At 39.3% G+C, this 13,100-nt stretch overlaps 1 protein-coding gene across 1 annotated transcript in view; it reads right to left on the minus strand.

Annotated features, from left to right (window-relative positions):
- The window catches only part of PDE11A (phosphodiesterase 11A), a 435,243-nt gene that overhangs the window by 210,598 nt on the left and 211,545 nt on the right, over positions 1–13,100 (minus strand). The window contains exon 6 of the mRNA XM_019021629.4: positions 2,918–3,050. Within this exon, the coding sequence (XP_018877174.2) occupies positions 2,918–3,050 (133 nt within the window). The remainder of the gene's footprint in view (positions 1–2,917; positions 3,051–13,100) is intronic.

Genomic DNA, 13,100 nt, shown 5'->3' on the forward strand with positions numbered 1-13,100 from the left:
AAACTTTGCTGCAGGCTTGCATCTTGTTTACATCCTTGGGAGCATGACCTGTAACTATGTGGGAGTGCTTTGTTTTAGTCTCTGACATTTTACAATGGTGGCTCAGGTTCAATCCTGGCTCGGAGAATGAGTACTTTCTTTCTTTTTTTTTTTTTTTTTTGAGATGGAGTCTTGCTCTGTCGCCCAGGCTGGAGTGCAGTGGCGCGATCTCAGCTCACTGCAAGCTCTGCCTCCCGGGTTCACAGAGAATGAGTACTTTCAAGTTAATAGCTGTGTGACTTCTACCATTTGCTGATTCTCTTCCCCTCCATGAACAACTTCTAGCTTCTCTTCTTATATCTTCCCTTCTCTGAGCTACCCTTAAAGATTCTAGATGTTGTAAAAACTGCTTACCTCCTGCTTTGAAAATACTTCATACACTGGTAGTTAAGTAATAACCTTAATTGAGGCTTGTTGGTTTCACCTGTGAGGTTACTTTTGGTAAAGTTCAAAAGCCAGAAATATTGGCTGCTTGGCATGGCTAAAGTCAGGTAATAAGGGATTTAAAAGGACTTTCTTAAGGAGTGCTCAGCTTAATTAAAAGCAGATACCCAAGTATATAAAGGAGTTTTATGGTTTTTTTCCCTTCTTGAATCTTGTTTTTCTGGAAAAAGGTTTCTTCTCAGTTGACTGAATTATTTTTCTCCATTTTGTCTTGCCACTCTTAAGGCACACATGAGAGGCCCTAAAATAATTTCTGATGGCCTGTGACTCCTTGGCAAAAACAGAAAAGGCACCACAGATCCCATTTTGTGAGAAACCTCTGTTTTCCTCATGGAACCTCAGAAATTAGAGGCAGGTAGATCCCTCTCAAAATCTGTTTTTGTCTTCCAGCCATACCTGTTTGTTAGGCCCTAGAAAATACAAGCTTTCCTAGCCTTGCTCTTAAAGGGCTCCACCCAGAGGCCAATAATCCAATTAGATTGGCAAATGAAAAATCTTACAACTACTAGATTTTCTTCTGTCTGTCTACATAATCATATATGTGTTATGTGTGTTATGTTTATAAAGAAAAGAGCTCTAATTAATTGGTTTGAAGGAAAATAAGCACTTAAATGAAATATTTTTTTAAAAGAAAGACAAAAGCTATAATACTTTTTAGTATTTAGTCTATCATTCCTTCTCCAAAGAGGTAATTCTAACTGCCATTAGAATAGGGGCAAAGACGGATCTTAACTGCTTCCTGCTGACAGGGGGCACTATTTTGGGAAGATGGCAGTCAGATCTCCCCCAGAGGCCTATCTAAGGGTCCCCAGTAAAAGGGAGCCATCGTCTGTGGTTCTGGTTGCATGACTGTTTGGAGTTCGATGGCCTACAGGGGAGAAGAGACTAACTTCTCTGATATAAAATCATTCCTAACTCAACCACAATGGAAAAGTATATAAATGTTGACATCTGTAAATCATTTTCAGTGCTCCAGTCATATAACCAAGTTAGTAGTGTTCTACCTGACCAGAGGAGAACTGAAGAACTTTGAACTGTGAACTTTCCCAAGGAAAGGTAAGTCAAATTTCAAATTTAGTGTATAAAAACTGAGGAGAACTAGAGGGTAGTCAGCGTTAGGATAGCCAAGGGAGCAGCTGGAAAGGCACCCAACCCAGACTAGGACTTCATTTAAGGATTTAGGAGCCTCTAACCTCAAGAAGGAATAGAAAATACATGGAAAATGTAGCCTGGGGAAGAGAGTTCTAGGCAGCTACAGGGAGGTGGTAAGTTTGGGAATATAAGGTTTTCCTGCAGAGATCTGCAAAGATGATCTGATTGAAGTTGTAAATTAGACTTTGACCCCAGCCTCCCTGCCATCACCATGTCCTGGCCACAGACAATGGAGACAGCACAGGGCAGGATTAAGATTATGGGCTGTGGAGTTTGAGAGGTAGTAGGACTGAATTTTTGTCTGCCTCCAGAGGCATAGAGCAGCTCTCAATTTCTGTAAAGTGGGAATGATGACATCTACTTCTCAGGGTTGAAGGTTAACTGTTCAGTTGTTATCATTACTAAGCTATCCCCTGCTTTGTAGCCAGTGTGATCATTCTAAAATATAACTCTTGCTTCTCCCCCATTTAAAACTCAATGGTTCCCCACTGCACAGAACAAATGCTCCAATTTCTTAAGACTCCTTTCAAAGTTTTTTGGTGATCTGGTCCCTGCTTCCCTCTCCAGTTTCATGGATCATGGCCCTTCAGCCACATTAGATCATCTCACTTCCCCAACTCCCCATGCCTGCTCAGCTTTGCCTGGAACACACGTCTCCTTACCCTTCCTCACCAGAAAAATGCCTCCTACTCTTCAGACCTCAGCTGGACAATCTTCAATAGGAAACCTTGTATTTAATGAATGTGTATATTCAATATGTATATATGAGTATATATAGAGAGAGTACACATATGTACATAGAGACATTATCAGTTCATGTGAATTTATCTGTATGATACTCCACACTACCTTAGAATGTAAACTTCAAAATTGTTTTAATATATTCTGTATATCAACACAGTGTGCCTAGATAATTAACATTAAACAATAACGCCAACCAATTCACTGTTTCTTGGGAGCAATTTTTATAAATATGGTAGTTGTTTTAGGGTCTATTGGGAAATAACTTTGTTATATACACTTTTTATTAAATAGTTCAGTTTAATATAAAATACATCCAATCATAAACGAGCATCAGACTAAGGATAACCATCTTGCTACAAATCATGGTAGAGTCAGACAAGTTTTTCTAACTTAGAGTCAACAGTAGGCAATGCTAAAAATAAGATCACAAGGGAAGGATGCAAAAGAATTGCTGGTAAATATTCCTTTTTGTGTTTCAACTGTTTTCAACAGTGTGACAACTGAAACTTAGGATTGCAACCAGAGGGGCTCCTCTTACCTCTGCATCAAAGCGCGGATCCTGGTAGGCATCACTGATGTTCACTGGAAGGCCTGTTGAAGCAACCAGCTCAGCAATGCTGTTATTTATTAGCCAGTCGGAGTATGATGATTTCTCCATGCTTTCTTTGAAACTATCAGAGCACCAAGGTAGGCAGGAAGAAAAGAGAGAAACATAAGTTTTCTTGAAAGGAAACCCTATAAACTACACTAATATCAGGATAATCTGTCCTTATTAAGAAACAATAAGTGACATTAGTCACAGAACAATAGCAAGGTAATTATCAGTAGCTACTTTGAAATGACTTACCTGCTATAATGTATAATAATTAAATCCATCGGCAGAAACCATAGATTCCCTATGATTCAGAGAGACTCTAGGCTGTATTTAGGTCCCAAAGCTGGCAAACACATGTAAGGACCAAAATTAACAATAAGACACCAACAACTAATAAAATTCCATCAACTTCCCAGCTTGCCCTTTTTAATTGAACAGACTAGATGTTTTGGCACAAGGAAGAATGAAACCCAAATAGGGAAAAATCAGGAAGTAAATTGGGAGTTTAAAAAATTACAAATGCAGCAAAAGAACGTATCTAGACTATGGTCTTTTAATTAGTAATTATTTGAAAAACAATTTTACTATCTTAGTCATTATTTTGATAACAGTAATATTTTAATAACTTTTAGTATCTTAGTTAACTATTTTGGTAATTTTAGATTATGTTTCTTAACAATAGCCCATATTCCACTTACAAAATCTCACTTAAAAGGCTATTTAATGCAACAGACCCTTAACATTAATAATTAAAACTATTTTCATATTTAATTTGAACAAGGAATTTTATGCCAAATGATTTTTTGAACTTTCCCTTGTATCACTTTCATGACAGACACTACATAAACAGAAATGCTGTAAGAATTAGTTAATATCCCTCATTCTTCTCCTTTCCATCTTTTCTTCCACAAGTATATATTGAGCACTGCCAGGAGCCACAGAGATACAAAATTGAGAACTGTTCAAATTAGTATTGGCAAGGAAAATTTTCCTGGAGGATGTCTGATTTGTGGCTTGGCAAGTGATAACTGAAATTAAGTGAATGGATGCAAGCATACTAGGGCAAGGTTTTCAAGCTGCCTTCTGTGGAACCCTGGATTTCATGAGATGTTAAATGAGTATACTACAGCAAGAATAATCATCACTCTATTGACTTTTTAATCTAAACTGCACTATATGTAAGAAAACACTAAATGTGCACATCGTCTTTGTTATTATGCAATAATGTCCCTGTGTGAAATTATGCCATGTTGAGAAGGCAGGAAACTGCATGGAAAGGCCATTGGATGCATGAGTGAGTGGGACACATAGACATTATTTACCATCATTAATATATCTCATCTGTAATGATTGCTGGCCTGTGTCTGATAAATTCAGCATGTATTTGTAATGTTATTCATCCGTTATTGCATATTAAACATTAATAATACATAAACTTTATTCTCTATGGCTCTCTGGCTGAAAAATGGAAGTTTTAATAAAAAGCTGGGTCTTGTAGTTCTTAGATGGCACCTAAATCAAAGAAGTAAAAAGACTGAGTACTTCAAAGAGAAGAAGCTTTATTTTCTAAAACAAATCAAAACAAAAGAACAAAAAAGTTTTTATTTTCTTTTTGCTGTTTTATATGCATCTCATTTCATGAGATGAAATTTTATGTTGTGCTGCAATGAAAGCAAAATCTAGGAGAAACAAGATAATGCACCTCACACAAAGATCTAAATGACTTAGTGAAGTCATTTCTAAGTTTATAAAAGGGTATGGGCTAAATTCTGACCTTTCAGGGATTAATTGGCTTGCCAGTTCATTCTGCACGGTGTACTTTATTCCACATTTTAATTTTTGAGGTGTTCTGTGATCACACCGTTTCGAAGCTGCTGACCTAGAGTGTTCTGTGGAGTGTGGGAAGCAGTGCTGCAGCAGGAGCTGGGGAGAGGTCTGGGCACAGAAGTCAAGGGAGGAACTTGAAAAACGGTTGGGTAGGGTGGGGCTCAAGGAAGGAGCCAGTTTTACCAAGAAGTGTCAACAACCTTCAAGCTGGGTCTTTCAGGATGAGAAAGAGTTCAGCAAGGAGAGATTGGAGGAGTTAGAAGGAAACAGCAGGAACAAAAGACACAAATGCAGCAGAGTACAAAGTGTGTTCTTGGCACAATGAGTAATTGTATGGTGGGAATAAAACTGAAAAAGAGGCCAAGGCTCAAAGGTGAGGCCTTGACCAAGTTGCTGAGACCTTAGTTATAGGCAATGGAGAACTGTTTAAGAATATGGAGCAGGGAAGTGACGTGGTTTAAGATGTGATTTTAGAAAGCTTAACCCAGGTACAATGAGCAAGAAGAACTGGGTAAGAGACACTGAGGGTGGGAAGAGGTCTTGTAAACCACAGAAGTCATGCAGGTGGGAGGTGATGGTGCTGGTGACTCAAGAGGTACTGCAGAAGATTCCACAGGCTCTGTGGCCAGATAGCAGTGGCTTACTTTTTGTTCCCGACTGCCTGTGGCCCTATTAGCAGAACACAGTTGTTTTAAGGAGTGGGGAGATAGGGGAAAGATGACAGATATTCTGTAAGCCTGGGACATGTTCATTTTTGAAAGTCCAGGAACAAAATCCTATCAGTCCTCAGGACTGAAAACTCTAATCCAGAGTTAGGATAATTTTCAGGGAGAGTAAAATGCATGAGATCACTCAGGGACAGAACACGTAGGGAAATCTATATCTAGGGAAGGGAAGGAGGAGAAAAGTGGTAATAAAGGGGGAAGGGAGAAAGAGAAGAAATTTTAAGGAAGAAAAACTTAAATTTATTGCCATCTACTGTGGGCCAAGGGTCAGGCCAGATACTTTACCCAACTAATTTGTTTTGTCCTCAGATAAATCCTATGAGATGGATATGCTTCTCTATATTTCATAGATCAGAAAATGGAGACCTAGGATGCTCAATAACTTTCCCAAGTGGAGATAGAATTTTCACCTAAATCTGACCCCAACATCCTAAATTATAGTATTTTTCCTGTTGCCTTTCAGAAAGAGTTAATGGATAGCGTTATAGCAAGAATAGTGGGTTGTCACCTAAGAACAAATGGGGAGGGGCAGTCCACATCAGAGAGAGTTTAAGGAAGCTGCTAAAGATAATAAACACTTCAGTGTGAGACTTTAGTCACAGGAACAGGGAGGAAAAACCACTGGAGTTGATAATTAAGAGCTTTAGGTCCCTACTTACAGAATTCCCAAAGAAGATATGATGACAAAAACACTTACTGAGCAGGGGCTCTTGAAAAACTCACTCTAAATCTAAAACATGCTTAGAATGTGGCTTGGTTCAGTATGCATACTGAATTGAAATCATTGTAAAATCAGTGAACAGTGTAGAAGGAATATTGACTCTGTGCAAGGCAGGGTTGAGGCAGTTTCTAAAGTATAAGCTATGATCTCTGCTCTCAGGGAGTTTGCTACTTAACTGGGGAGATGAGAAATAAACACACTGACATTTAAACAATATAAAAATTAAATGCCCACTTCAAATTTCAAATGAAAAATTTTTCACATAGACATGTTGATAAGTTACCAAGTCAACTGTACCAATCACGAGTGCTGAAGATGTCCATGGAGGGAGAAATGACTTCAGGTGTTGTAATCTAGCTAAGGCTTCAGAGAGGAGGTGAGATTCGAACTGACCTATAGGTCAGTGCAACAGTGCAAACATTTTCTGAAAATCACCTCTGCATTTCTTCAGTTTAATGTTGCACAGGAACATAAATTAAGGCCTGAGTGATCAGATCCTCAGAGAGACAGACAGGAAAGTTGATTTGTCACTTGGTATTTACATCACCGTCTTAGTCCTTTCAGGCTGCTAGAGCAAAATACCATAAGTTGGGTGACTTATAAACAACAAATATTTATTTATCACAGTTTTGAGACTAGGAAGACCAAGATCAAGGCACTGGCAGATTCAGTATCTAGTGCCTTCTTGCTTTAGTTCAGTGTCTAGTGCCTTCTTGTCCTCACATGGTAGAAAGAATGAGGGATCTCTCTGGGGCCTCTTTTATAAAGGCACTGATTCCATTCATAAGAGCTCCACCCCCATGACCTAATCACCTCCTAAAGGCCCACCCCTTCATACCCTCACATTAGGGACTGGGTTTCAACATATGAATTTTTGGGCAGACACAAACATTCAGACCAGAGTAATCACATTCTGGCTTACGCACCAGCTCAATTTTGGAATTCCTAATGGTCTACTATAATGCAGAATCATAACACTGAGTTAGAGCTTTCAAAAGCTTGCTTCTCTTCTTTACAAACAAAAGGTAATTTTATGTTATGATTAGGATCATGAGTTTTGGCATACCTCAATCAAATGTTCCCTTTGCTGCTTTCTAGCAAAGTGATCTCAGGAAAACTTCCTTGGTAAAACGGGTATAATACTACTACTGTAGAGATTAAGGTGATAATTCATGCAAAGTGCTCAGCATATTATTTAGCCCATAGCAAACATTTTCTAAAAGCATCACAACTTTTAAAGCAAATTCTGCACATGACAGTACCCCTTTATACATTTCAGTGATGTGGTGTTGTGAGTTTAATCACAAAGGAAAGGGCCCAAATTATTTCTACTTTTGGAAGGACACATCTAACTTTTAGGGTAAGCTCTTTCAAAAAGTTCCTACAGCTCATCACCTCCCCCTGATTTATGAGGGAACTTTTATTCAGTATGGTTTTCTCTTTTGCAATTGGTTGCTGTTGGGACAGAACATGGTAAGATCACAGACACAGCCACATTTAGTTGTGCAGGTTCTGCCTTGCACACGGATGCCCTATAAAAGGGAGAAGTGGGGGTGGAAATTAGTCTAACTGTGCTTGTTTGCTTGAAGTTGCATCCACCTGGAGAGGGCACCTTTTCCTAATTCTCACAGAGAAATTTGTATGGGCTTTCAATGGCCCTCTTTCAAGCTTTTCTTCAACACATCTGAAAATTGGGCATGTAGTCTCAAATGGAGCACCATCAGTGACAGGAAACTCACTACCTACCATATATTACATTATATTTTGTGGCAGCTCAGTTTACTTTCTAAGAGTCATCATCCTTGGTTCCAAGTTCCATGGTTTGTGGCCACAGAGCATGGACCTCATTATCTGACAGCCCTCAAAATATTTAGCAATAGTTAACATGTCACCCATGATCATCCACCTAACATCATTCTTCTCCCACCTGTCTCCAATTCCTTAAGTTACTCCTCTTGTGGCATGCCTTCCTTATTCGTACCATGCCAGCCCTAGATGTAACCCCCCTTGTTAACAGTTCTTTGGAGTATGAAAGCCAGTCCAGTCCACAGTTCTCTCCATGGGGTCTGAGTAGGATGAAGGGGGTATGACCACCTCCTTCATTCTGGAACCTATTTCTAGCAACAAACGTCAGGAGTGATAGTTCCGAATAGGTCTTATTTTTGATAAGTTTTTGGAAGTTTAAATTAATATTAACCAACTTTCTTGAGTCTAAATTAACCAACTTTCTTGAGTCTAAAAACTCCCACCACAGATATCAAAGGCCAACAAATCCAATACTAAGATTTTCAGTTTGGGCCAGAACCAAGATAGAGACTCACTGCTGTTTGGAAACACAACTACACCTTGATCACTCCCAGGCCTCCAAAGCTTATGGGTGCAAATCAGTTCATGTCAACTCAGTGGTTCTTAGCTGCCATGTACATAATTGTAAGACCACAGACACCTCCAAGTCCTTCCCTGACCTCCAACCTTTGGGGATACTTATTCTTTCATTCAAGGCCCGTTGTTAAAGCCTACTGCTTAGAAATCACTTGAGGGAGCCTGACCGGTAGCTCCCAGACTGCCAAACCTTCATAGAAGAAGGGAAGAATACTGTCTGCCAAGCTCTATGCAGCATGTTGGTGCCTGAGCCCTAATGCCATATTGCTTGTGCCCACATTGTCACAAGTTTCCTATTTAAACAGCTCCTTTTGCCTTTGCCCATACCCCTCTCTGTAGACATAGAGGGTAGGGCTGGGATGCCCATTCACATTAGACAAGTATTCATGTACCAACTCATTCTTTCAGCAAAAAGACAAAGACCCTTATCAATCTCCTCAAGCAAGTGAATGTCTGGTGTGAATGTTGGTGTGTTTGTGTGTGTGTGTGTGTGCGTGTGTGTGTGTAGCCAACACATTAACTGTACACTGGTGCATAACAAGAAAAAATGGCATAGAATTCTTAGCAACATTCATTTGTTGTTGAAGACTAATGGTTGATTGCGAAACCATTCAAATGTTTCTAAAGTTTTTTTTACAGCAAATCATTTGTCCATGTTTAATTTCACTTGTCCATGTTTAATAGCTTCGTACATTTAAGTCACAACACTATTTTGATCTCTACAGTGGGGATATTTTAAAAAATTCTGGCTTAAAGGAAAAAAACAGCAGACGGTAAAAGTATATTGATATAAGTGTTTGAGAAAAGTAAAAGAAATAGAGTTGACACCTGAACTTCAGTGAAACTTCCTTAAAAGGTCATAATTAACCACTTAATAGCTTAGTTTAACTCTCTACAAAGTAGACCTCCCTAAGCTCGATTCATTTTAGCATAACACTCTAATTGTAAAGAAATCCTTTATCTTGTTATTTTGCTAGAAAAAGGGGTATTAAAAAATGTAGGTTTTTAAGTGAGTTTCACATAAAGGGCTGTAGTTTAGATTCTTCTCAGTGGTATCTTGCTTCCAAATGTGAGACTCAAACTGACTTCAGAGAGAGCTTCATGAGCTCAAATATATTGACTGTGGAGGGATAAAAGAGAATTGCCCTATTACAGAAAACACGTAATTCCTGAAATGTGGCTGCCCCTGAAGTGAGGGCCGGTGAGGTATATATAAACCTCAGGGTTGACAAGTTGCAGAGTCGTGTAGGAGGTAAATCAATACAAGCAAAGAAAAACAAGACAAAATAAAATACCCCAGAACAAGTGACTCAACATCTTTAATTGTCTGAAAGTCCTGGCTTAGCTGAAGGTTCAAATACAGAGAACTGTGTGAAAATAAAAGGACTATCTTCAGCATTACTTTTCCAAAAAAAAGACTCTCTACATTAGAAGACAAAACATCTTAATAAAATAATGCTAATCATTAGACTGTGCTTGTGTTCATGTTTCTCTTCTCAACATAAGAGTTTACTTAGATGTCTTCATTAGAAACTCTCAAGAGTCTTTCAAGAATGACAACTAGTTTGGCCTCTACTAAGTGCTGGACAGGAGTGAGCCAAATCTTGCATTAAGCGAACAATAAGGATCTTTTCCTTGTTGTTGAAAGAAGCTGGCACATGGAAACCCATCCTTACACAGATGTCAGCCCAGCCTAGCCCCTACTTATACAGAAAGGGGTATGGGCAGAAGCCAAAGGGGTATACTCTCAGGGAGCTCACAATAGTGACACTGAATTGTGATAAATGGCCTAACGGAAGGATGTGGAAGGATGTTGGTCTAAGCTGGTCTTTAGAGGATAAGTAAGAGTTCACCTGGAAGAGAAAGAAGATAAAAACAATTCAGACAAAACTATAGCATGAGTAAAGCTTTAAAAAGTGTGGGGCTTTCTCCATCGTCTCAGCCCAAAATCTCCTTAAGCTGATAAGCAACTTCAGCAAAGTCTCAGGATACAAAATCAATGTGCAAAAATCACAAGCATTCTTATACACCAATAACAGACAAACAGAGAGCCAAATCATGAGTGAACTCCCATTCACAACTGCTTCAAAGAGAATAAAATACCTTTTATTTATTTATTTATTATTATTATTATTTTTAGTAGAGATGAGGTTTCACCGTGTAGTCCCAGCTACTCGGGAGGCTGAGGCAGGAGAATGGCGTGAACCCGGGAGGCGGAGCTTGCAGTGAGCTGAGATCGCGCCACTGCACTCCAGCCTGGGCGACAGAGCGAGACTCCATCTCAAAAAAAAAAAAAAAAACCTAGGAATCCAACTTACAAGGAATGTGAAGGACCTCTTCAAGGAGAACTAAAACCACTGCTCAATGAAATAAAAGAGGATACAAACAAATGGAAGAACATTCCATGCTCATGGGTAGGAAGAATCAATATCGTGAAAATGGCCATACTGCCCAAGGTAATTTATAGATTCAATGCCATCCCCATCAAGCTACCATTGACTTTCTTCACAGAATTGGAAAAAACTACTTTAAAGTTCATACGGAACCAAAAAATAGCCCACATTGCCAAGTCAATCCTAAGCCAAAAGAACAAAGCTGGAGGCATCACGCTACCTGACTTCAAACTCTACTACAAGGGTACAGTAACCAAAACAGCACGGTACTGGTACCAAAACAGAGATATAGACCAGTGGAACAGAACAGAGTCCTCAGAAATACTACCACACATCTACAACCATCTGATCTTTGACAAACCTGAGAAAAACAAGCAATGGGGAAAGGATTCCCTATTTAATAAATGGTGCTGGGAAAACTGGCTAGTCATATGTAGAAAGCTGAAACTGGATCCCTTCCTTACACCTTATACAAAAATTAATTCAAGATGGATTAAAGACTTAAATGTTAGACCTAAAACCATAAAAACCCTAGAAGAAAACCTAGGCAATACCATTCAGGACATAGGCATGGGAAAGGACTTCATGTCTAAAACACCAAAAGCAATGGCGACAAAAGCCAAAATTGACAAATGGGATCTAATTAAACTAAAGAGCTTCTGCACAGCAAAAGAAACTACCATCAGAGTGAACAGGCAACCTACAGAATGGGAGAAAATTTTTGCAATCTACTCATCTGACAAAGGGCTAATATCCAGAATCTACAAAGAACTCAAACAAATTTACAAGAAAAAAACAAATAACCCCATCAAAAAGTGGGCGAAGGATATGAACAGACACTTCTCAAAGGAAGAAATTTATGCAGCCAACAGACACATGAAAAAATGCTCATCATCACTGGCCATCAGAGAAATGCAAATCAAAACCACAATGAGATACCATCTCACACCAGTTAGAATGGTGATCATTAAAAAGTCAGGAAACAACAGGTGCTGGACAGGATGTGGAGAAATAGGAACACTTTTACACTGTTGGAGGGAGTGTAAACTAGTTCAACCATTGTGGAAGACAGTGTGGAGATTCCTCAAGGATCTAGAACTAGAAATACCATTTGACCCAGCCATCCCATTACTGGGTATATACCCAAAGGATTATAAATCATGCTGCTGTAAAGGCACATGCACATGTATGTTTACTGCAGCACTATTCACAATAGCAAAGACTTGGATCCAACCCAAATGTCCATCCATGATAGACTGGATTAAGAAAATGTGGCACATATACACCATGGAATACTATGCAGCCATAAAAAAGGATGAGTTCATGTCCTTTGTAGGGACATGGATGAAGCTGGAAACCATCATTCTCAGCAAACTATCGCAAGAACAAAAAACCAAACACCGCATGTTCTCGCTCATAGGTGGGAATTGAACAATGAGAACACTTGGACACAGGAAGGGGAACATCACACACCAGGGCCTGTCATGGGGTGGGGGGATCGGGGAGGGATAGCATTAGGAGATATACCTAATGCTAAATGACGAGTTAATGGGTGCAGCACACCAACATGGCACATGTATACATATGTAACAAACCTGCATGTTGTGCACATGTACCCTAGAACTTAAAGTATAATAATAATAAAAATAAAAGAAGTGTGGGTTTCTGTATTGGTATAGTAAATAATAGAGCTGACGCTTAGGATACATGGTGGAAGTGGTGAATAAGGCTACTGCGGAAGAGGCCAACCAATATATTGTGTGGTTTCATGCACAAGCTTTGTATCCCAAACTATATCCATACAGATGACTCTTTCTGTTTTTCGTTTTTAAAATGTCTTTTTTTTAACTTTTAAGTTCAGGGGTACATGTTCAGGGCATGCAGGTTTGTTACATAGGTAAACATGCGTCATGGGGGTTTGTTGTATGGTTTATTTCATCACCCAGGTATTAAGCCCAGTAACCATTAGTTATTTTTCCCATTCCTCTCCCTCCTCCCACCCTCCACCCTCCAGTAGGCCCCAGTGTGCACTGTTCCCCTCTAGGTGTCCATGTGTTCTCATCATTTAGCTCCCACTT

Source organism: Gorilla gorilla, chromosome 11, assembly GCF_029281585.2.
Source record: "Gorilla gorilla gorilla isolate KB3781 chromosome 11, NHGRI_mGorGor1-v2.1_pri, whole genome shotgun sequence".
Taxonomy (NCBI): Eukaryota; Metazoa; Chordata; class Mammalia; order Primates; family Hominidae; genus Gorilla; species Gorilla gorilla.